The sequence below is a fragment of the Leptodactylus fuscus genome, unplaced genomic scaffold (genome assembly GCF_031893055.1).
Source record: "Leptodactylus fuscus isolate aLepFus1 unplaced genomic scaffold, aLepFus1.hap2 HAP2_SCAFFOLD_115, whole genome shotgun sequence".
Classification (NCBI taxonomy): domain Eukaryota; kingdom Metazoa; phylum Chordata; class Amphibia; order Anura; family Leptodactylidae; genus Leptodactylus; species Leptodactylus fuscus.
In genome coordinates this window covers 75,001-83,988 of record NW_027439978.1, presented here as the reverse complement: position 1 = coordinate 83,988, position 8,988 = coordinate 75,001, and the positions used below count along the sequence as shown (strand labels likewise).

At 46.5% G+C, this 8,988-nt stretch overlaps 1 protein-coding gene across 1 annotated transcript; it reads left to right on the top strand.

The window, feature by feature from the left end:
• Window positions 1-5,974: 5,974 nt before the first annotated feature.
• LOC142186764 (urotensin-2 receptor-like) lies at window positions 5,975-7,127 on the top strand. The gene has a single exon (XM_075261353.1). The coding sequence runs from the start codon at window positions 6,003-6,005 to the stop codon at window positions 7,089-7,091; it is 1,089 nt and encodes a 362-aa protein (XP_075117454.1). The 5' UTR covers window positions 5,975-6,002; the 3' UTR covers window positions 7,092-7,127.
• The last annotated feature ends 1,861 nt before the right edge of the window (window positions 7,128-8,988 follow it).

Below are 8,988 nucleotides of genomic sequence, written 5' to 3'. Positions count from 1 at the left end.
TGTATATAGGTGTAGTATTATAGTAGTTATATTCTTGTATATAGTAGTAGTATTATAGTAGATATATTCTTGTACATAGGAGCAGTATTATAGTAGTTATATTCTTGTATATAGGTGTAGTATTATAGTAGTTATATTCTTGTACATAGGAGTAGTATTATAGTAGTTATAGTCTTGTACATAGGGGGCGGTATTATTGTAACACTATACAGCAGCTTCCTAGCTTATATATTCTGTGTTTCCTCCTGCGGCATGATGGGAGTGACATTCCTGATATTAGGATGAGTATTCGCATTCCCCAGATCCGTGTCACGGGGATGATTACTGCGGCAGGGATGGTAATTCCGGTTACATCTGGGATTCCCTCTGTATAATGTCGGGGCTTCATCATTTCGGTGTAATAAATATTCTCTCCATTTCCCTTTTGTCTTTACAGGATAAGAACAGCGTGAGATTCAATTCTGTCTTAATGAAATCGCGGCGGTCCTGGTAAATGACTTCTTATCTGGTCAGTCTTACAGAGCCAGTCTGGTAATTCAGCGTTACGGTCGCTCCGTGCCCAGCGTGGTGCCATCTGCACTGAGACTAATATAACTGATTCTGCAGTGACCATCAAATCCTTTGCTTTAACTCTTTCCCGTCTCCTCTTTGCGGCCTCGGAGCCTTGGTCTATTATGTTTGTATATTAACCCCTTACTCTTGTTACTCTTGTTACATTCCTATTGAGTCTGGCTGTGTGAATTGTCTAGACTGGCTACAATGGTAACAAACTCTCAGCTGTGAGTGGCATTAGACCTCTGCATGGAGACAAGGATTGGGCTGTAGTCGTAGCATCTTCATCAGACCCTTGTTACCTCCTGGTCTCCTCTTAACCCTTTGTGTACAATCTTTCTGTTGTTGGAAGTTGTATCAACTCCACCATGGTCATTCGCAAGATGGTCATCTACAGTCTGTTGTCCTTGGTCAGCTCCAAGGGTTCGTCCACTTTGGTCCAAAATGTGATGTTAGGAGAACCTACCAAATGTAGTTTGTCTATGTTGATCGTCACCATGTTAGATTCTTTGTCTCACATCCTCCATAAAATGAGTTGAGAAACCTAAAACTGGTGGGTTTGTCCAACTTGTCTTTTGTGATGGGGGTAATTTTTGGAAACAGGAGATCCCCTCCCCCACCAGAGCTCTCAGACCAGTTCCCCAGCTCATTGAACCTTCAAGAGAAAGATCTTGGTCTCCTGATGGTCTTGGATGAAAGAGATTGTATCAGAAGATTGGTTTCGAAATGGATCCAAATCCGAGACTTGCCACTGATTTCCATATATAACGTTCACATCTTACCTTCTTCCGGCGACTCTTCTTGATGGATTAACCCTTTCCTAAGCTCCTCGGAGCACCTGCTTCTCAACATCGACCTTAGACCTCACCATTTACATTCCCCGGTTTTTCACAAGCTCCCATGACGCCTGTGCTTGGAGATGGAACGCCACTAATTTGACCTATGAGAAGAATCGTAGTCATTAATAGTCGCTCGGAGGAGGAACTTTCAAGGAGACTTTTTTTTCTATTTACAATAAAAATTGAGTAGGTGTCTATCGGAAGCCGGTACTTAGCGATAATAAGGTTGTGAGATCCGGAGAAGGAAACTAGAGGAGGAGAAGGAAATAAGCTGCATTGGTTGGATGGTACGAAGGTCTTGTGGAAGGAGGAAGGTAAGACAAGAAAGAGGAACGAGAAACACAAGTTGGTGAAGGAAAGACAGAAGATTAAGGGATAGGATGGAAAATATGAAGGTCATACAATAAGTGGTAAGGTCGTAATGGTGGTCTACTGCTCATGACCCTCATGGACCTTATATGAATCTCAATCCAACAGAGTTACTTGAATGTAGACCACTTACTTGGACGAGCCTATAAGATGTAATACCTTCTGGGAACATCAGGGTTATATCTAGACTTTCATTCACCCAGGCCAAGCTGGCCAAGGCGAAAGGCCTTGGTGACACGCCATCTCCTTCTTATTCCTCTAAGCGGACTCTGGTGGCCTCTCCAGCTTAGAAATGTTCTGGAAACATCTGGAAATCCAACGATGGTGGTCTTGTCTACCACTGATATGACCTATATGAATAGGTCAATCCAAGAGGTTTGGTTACATGGTTTGGTAGCCCCTCTTCCATGTAGCCCACCTGATTGTACTCCAAGTAGGAACTAATTCTGGTATGGAGATCATTCTGATAATGTCCCAAACCTCCACCATTCATAGTCTTACCAGATAATGAAAACTTCTCCCTACCAAAGGTCAAGAAGCAATGGTCCAGATCATTGAACCTGGAATAGGATGGAACTGTGGTGTCTTAAGGAGATTGTATCAGAGGACGGGTTACTGGAGAACCTACCATAGGTTGTAACCATGTAGTGGTCTTGAAGGATTATGTAAGATTCTGCCTCAAACATCTCAAAGATTTCCTACTCCGACTCAATACAAAGGGATCTTCCAATTCACTTCAATGGGAACATCAAGCAGGATGTTTATTTTTTCGGTGGAAAATGAACCGTCTGCCTATTGGAATGAATGGGAGACGGATTTTTTTGCAGCAGATTCAGGCTTAGAACAGCTTAGATAGATTATATGGCCACCATAACATGTCGGCACCACCAAGCTCTACACAGTTACCCTGCCGTTGGGTAATAAGACAATGATGTATGTCCAGTATCGGTGAATATTAAGGAGAGGTCTGTGCATGATTGGTGGTGGCCATCTCTCCAACATACAACTCAAGACAACCTGGTCTTCAGTCTATAGATGGCCTTTCACATCAATATAAGTTGGCCCCAATGGTAACTGTTGGGAGTAGAAGGGTTAAGCATGTTGCAATTCAACTCACAAGTGATACAATTCCCTATTAAGACACATGCATCCTCGGCTAAGACAAACCTATACGTGTATGGGAGGGTTTGGTCGGGAATTCATCCCGTTATCTGAAGTGTACGGCACATTTACAGCCTGGACAGAGTCACCGCGTCGCTCTAGACAGAGACAATAAAATGTGACGGCAATGAAAAGGTTAAAAGAAGAAGCTGGGGGAGGGGGGAGGGGGTCGCAGGTGAGAAAGTGTGAGGACATGAAAAGTGTAAAGGCGATAATTTATCATAGAGAGGATGTGCGGTGACGTGAGCAGAGATTGATGAGGGTCGGAAGCCTGGAAGATACAAGGAGAGGCTGGAGACACCTTCATGTAGATGCCACAATAACCCTGAAGGTGGGGGAGGGGGGGTATGGAGACCTCCTGCCCGGATTCTGACACTGATCATTTATGAAGACTAATAAATGCAGTGTTATACAGCCTCGGATCGGGGAGCCGGGCGCAGCAATGGCAAGCTTGTCACCTAAAGGGGGTCTGTCCACAGGAGCCCTCATATCAATCTCCATCAATGTCTTCCCCTTGTGATTCGCCGCCCCCGTTTGCTGTTTTTGTTTATATGTAAATGAGCTCTTTAGAGCAACGAGAAGCTGCCATTGCTCCTAATAGGTAAGCGATGACACATTCATCGCTGCAAAGAGCTTATTTGCATATTGACAAAAACAGCGATATCTAAAGACATGACTGTATGATTCAGGTGACCCAAACCGTCTGGTCGCACACCCCCTTTAACTCCTTGCGGTTGTGTCTTTAATAATTGGCTGAAGGTAAAGGTGTATGTTCCCGGCCCAAAAAGCATCCGGACCCCGTGCCATTTACTGTCCTTCTCATGGACTCCGTGCCATTTACTGTCCTTCTCATGGATCCTGTGCCATTTACTGTCTTTCTCATGGACCCCGTGCCATTTACTGTCCTTCTCATGGACCCCGTGCCATTTACTGTCCTTCTCATGGACCCCGTGCCATTTACTGTCCTTCTCATGGACCCCGTGCCATTTACTGTCCTTCTCATGGACTCCGTGCCGTTTACTGTCCTTCTCATGGACCCCGTGCCATTTACTGTCCTTCTCATGGACCCTGTGCCATTTACTGTCTTTCTCATGGACCCCGTGCCATTTACTGTCCTTCTCATGGACCCCGTGCCATTTACTGTCCTTCTCATGGACCCCGTGCCATTTACTGTCCTTCTCATGGAAACCCGGGCCATTTACTGTCCTTCTCATGGACCACGTGCCATTTACTGTCCTTCTCATGGACCCCGTGCCGTTTACTGTCCTTCTCATGGACTCCGTGCCGTTTACTGTCCTTCTCATGGACCCCGTGCCATTTACTGTCCTTCTCATGGACCCCGTGCCATTTACTGTCCTTCTCATGGACTCCGTGCCATTTACTGTCCTTCTCATGGACCCTGTGCCATTTACTGTCTTTCTCATGGACCCTGTGCCATTTACTGTCCTTCTCATGGACCCTGTGCCATTTACTGTCCTTCTCATGGACCCCGTGCCATTTACTGTCCTTCTCATGGACCCCGTGCCATTTACTGTCCTTCTCATGGACCCTGTGCCATTTACTGTCCTTCTCATGGACCCTGTGCCATTTACTGTCCTTCTCATGGACCCCGTGCCATTTACTGTCCTTCTCATGGACCCCGTGCCATTTACTGTCCTTCTCATGGACCCCGTGCCATTTACTGTCCTTCTCATGGACTCCGTGCCGTTTACTGTCCTTCTCATGGACCCCGTGCCATTTACTGTCCTTCTCATGGACCCCGTGCCATTTACTGTCTTTCTCATGGACCCCGTGCCATTTACTGTCCTTCTCATGGACCCCGTGCCATTTACTGTCCTTCTCATGGACCCCGTGCCATTTACTGTCCTTCTCATGGACCCTGTGCCATTTACTGTCCTTCTCATGGACCCCGTGCCATTTACTGTCCTTCTCATGGACCCCGTGCCATTTACTGTCCTTCTCATGGACCCTGTGCCATTTACTGTCCTTCTCATGGACCCTGTGCCATTTACTGTCCTTCTCATGGACCCCGTGCCATTTACTGTCCTTCTCATGGACCCCGTGCCATTTACTGTCCTTCTCATGGACCCCGTGCCATTTACTGTCCTTCTCATGGACTCCGTGCCGTTTACTGTCCTTCTCATGGACCCCGTGCCATTTACTGTCCTTCTCATGGACCCTGTGCCATTTACTGTCTTTCTCATGGACCCCGTGCCATTTACTGTCCTTCTCATGGACCCCGTGCCATTTACTGTCCTTCTCATGGACCCTGTGCCATTTACTGTCTTTCTCATGGACCCTGTGCCATTTACTGTCCTTCTCATGGACCCTGTGCCATTTACTGTCCTTCTCATGGACCCCGTGCCATTTACTGTCCTTCTCATGGACCCCGTGCCATTTACTGTCCTTCTCATGGACCCCGTGCCATTTACTGTCCTTCTCATGGACCCCGTGCCATTTACTGTCCTTCTCATGGACCACGTGCCATTTACTGTCCTTCTCATGGACCACGTGCCATTTACTGTCCTTCTCATGGACAAGGCTGCAGGGGCCACTGCTATCTCTGGACCCCCCTATATCAAGGCTACCGACTGAGGACATCCAGATGGTCCCACATGACAACCACCAATGTTCTACCATGCCAAATGCTGAGCCCTGCCACCTCTGTATTCCAAAAAGTTGCAGGTCGGTAGACAACAGAAGGGGAGAAGGAACAATTCAAAAAGTTACTGGGAGAGAGAAAAACAGAGAATTGGAAGGCAAAAGAGGGAAAGAACAAGACAAGAGCCAAAGGAGACGAGGACAAACATGGAGGAGGGAGGTGGAAGGAGAGACACAAGGAAAACCTTCAGGATCCAGAGCCAGACACAATGGAAGGGACGGAAGGAAGGATCTGTAAAGTCAGGAGATAGAGAAGGATGGAGAAGATAGTGAGGGAGAGCACAACTGTCGTCACCACCTCCCTCCTCCCCCTCCTCCCCGTCCTCTCGCTCCCTCTCCTTTGCAGTTTCTAGCTATTGAGAAACCTCAGTCTTCTCCACAAGACGGTCCTTTCCCCGGGCCGGCTGCACTGACACTCAAATGGAGCCCAACTCCTCCGGCCCGGGGAACTTTTCCAACCTGGACCTTCGTGGGGGGTACAGCATGGAGGAATTAATCATCACGGTGACATTTGGCACCATCCTGTCTCTGATGTACGTGGCTGGAATGGCGGGGAATGTTTACACCTTGGTGGTCATGTGTCACTCCATGAGATACGCTGCATCCATGTACATCTCCATCATTAACCTGGCCCTGGCGGACCTCCTCTACCTGTCCAGCATCCCATTCATCGTCTGCACCTCTTTTGTCAAAGACTGGTACTTTGGGGACATCGGGTGCCGGATATTGCTAAGTTTGGACCTCTTTACTATGCACGCCAGTATCTTCACCCTTACCGTCATGTGTACCGAGAGGTACATGGCGGTCACCAAACCACTGGACACGGTCAGAAGGTCCAAGAGCTATCGCAAGTCCATGGTCATCGCCGTGTGGGTGCTGTCTCTTCTTCTCACCTTGCCCATGATGATCATGATGACCCTCCGAGAAGTTGAGGGAAAAGGGGTGAAAAGAATGTGTGCCCCGACTTGGAGCGAAGATGCCTACAGGACTTACCTGACGGTACTCTTCAGTACCAGCATCATGGCACCAGGTATGATCATCGGCTACCTCTACACTAGGTTGGCCAGGACTTACCTGGAATCCCAGAGGAACCCTATCAATAAGAAGGAGAACAAGAGGTCCCCGAAACAGAAGGTGCTTATCATGATCTTCAGCATTGTCCTCGTCTTCTGGGCTTGCTTCTTGCCTTTCTGGATCTGGCAGCTGATACGACTTTATGACATGTCCCCCCCGCTCTCGTCCCAAACCCAAAAGTGCATTAACTACCTGGTCACCTGCCTGACCTACAGCAACAGCTGCATTAACCCTTTCTTGTACACCCTGCTCACCAAAAACTACAGGGAGTACCTGAAGAACCGCCACAAGAAGTTCTACAGGTTCACCTCCTCCTTCAAGAAAAGGAGCTCCAACCTGCAGTGCTCTTCGTGGGGTCGCTCCATGTCCTCCAGTAACCAGTACGACTACGTGTCCGAGTCTATCGGCATGACATGTGTCAGGGACATCAAGTGAAAGACGCTCATCTCGGGTCCACGACCTGCCGCGGCCTCACCGTGGGTGGGGGGACCTCCAACTCTGGTAAGTGACGGCAGGGCGGGTTAACCCCTTACATACCCTGTTATGACTGAAGGTGTTGTCTGTGTGTAACTCTGACACTGCCCCGGCCATGGAGGCTGCACCAGATTCCCTGCAGCCCTCAGTCTAGTTCTTGGTTACTGTCCCTTTAAGAGATAATAACAATACTGTCGCCCTACCTGCAGGCTACACGCTGTACGACGTCTCCTCGATGCATCACTTGATATGCGGCCTCCGTCTGGAGCTCTATTTATAGTAAGCGATGGTGCACTGACCGCAATACTCATCTATGGCACAGTCTGAATAGTAGGCAAAGCTCTGCAAGGTCAGCAATCTCCCACATACTGAAGAAAGGGTTAAATAGAAGCCCCTCTGACTGCTCCTCCTGGCACTGTCCTTATCCTGTTATTGGGGGGTCATGGCCGGAGACCCCTCCCTGAATCCCACTATAATGATAGATAGAGATAGCCGCTTACAATACAATCCCATTAAACACATTACAATCACATGGAGTAAACGTGGCGCGCAATGCGATTTTGATGGTGCAAGTTTGCGGTAGCGTTAGCGCCGCGTTTACGCACGTTTATGCGCAAACGTCCTGTACATGCGGCGCATTGCGCGCCACGTTTACTCCGTGTGAACGAACCCTAATACTGTCATCAACCCTAATAAGTGTCATCATAATACTGCCACATGGTGATAATGTATAGTGTCATACAGTGATTACCTAATACTACCATATAGTGCTCACATAATACTACCATACAGTGCTCATATAGTATAACCATACAGGGCTCACATAATACTGCCATACAGTGCTCACATAATACTACCATACAGTACTCACATAATACTACAATACAGTGCTCACATAATACTACCATACAGTGCTCACATAATACTGCCATACAGTGCTCACATAATACTACCATACAGTGCTCACATAATACTACCATACAGTACTCACATAATACTACAATACAGTGCTCACATAATACTACCATACAGTGCTCACATAATACTGCCATACAGTGCTCACATAATACTACCATACAGTACTCACATAATACTACAATACAGTGCTCACATAATACTACCATACAGTGCTCATATAATACTGCCATACACTGCTCACATAATACTACCATACAGTGCTCACATAATACTACCATACAGTGCTCACATAATACTGCCATACAGTGCTCACATAATACTACCATACAGTGCTCATATAATATAACCATACAGTGCTCATATAATATAACCATACAGTGCTCAAATAATACTACCATACAGTGCTCATATAATATAACCATACAGTGCTCACATAACACTACCATACAGTGCTCACATAATACAACCATACAGTGCTCACATAACACTACCATACAGTGCTCACATAATACTACCATACAGTGCTCACATAATACTGCCATACAGTGCTCACATAATACTACCATACAGTGCTCATATAATATAACCATACAGTGCTCATATAATATAACCATACAGTGCTCACATAATACTACCATACAGTGCTCACATAATACTACCATACAGTACTCACATAATACTACCATACAGTGCTCACATAATACTACCATACAGTGCTCATATAATACTGCCATACACTGCTCACATAATACTACCATACAGTGCTCACATAATACTACCATACAGTGCTCATATAATATAACCATACAGTGCTCATATAATATAACCATACAGTGCTCACATAATACTGCCATACAGTGCTCACATAATACTACCATACAGTGCTCATATAATATAACCATACAGTGCTCATATAATATAACCATACAGTGCTCACATA

Coding starts and splice junctions, on each gene's coding strand:
- LOC142186764 (XM_075261353.1), top strand. CDS start 6,003: ATGGAGCCCAACTCCTCCGGCCCGGGGAACTTTTCCAACCTGGACCTT.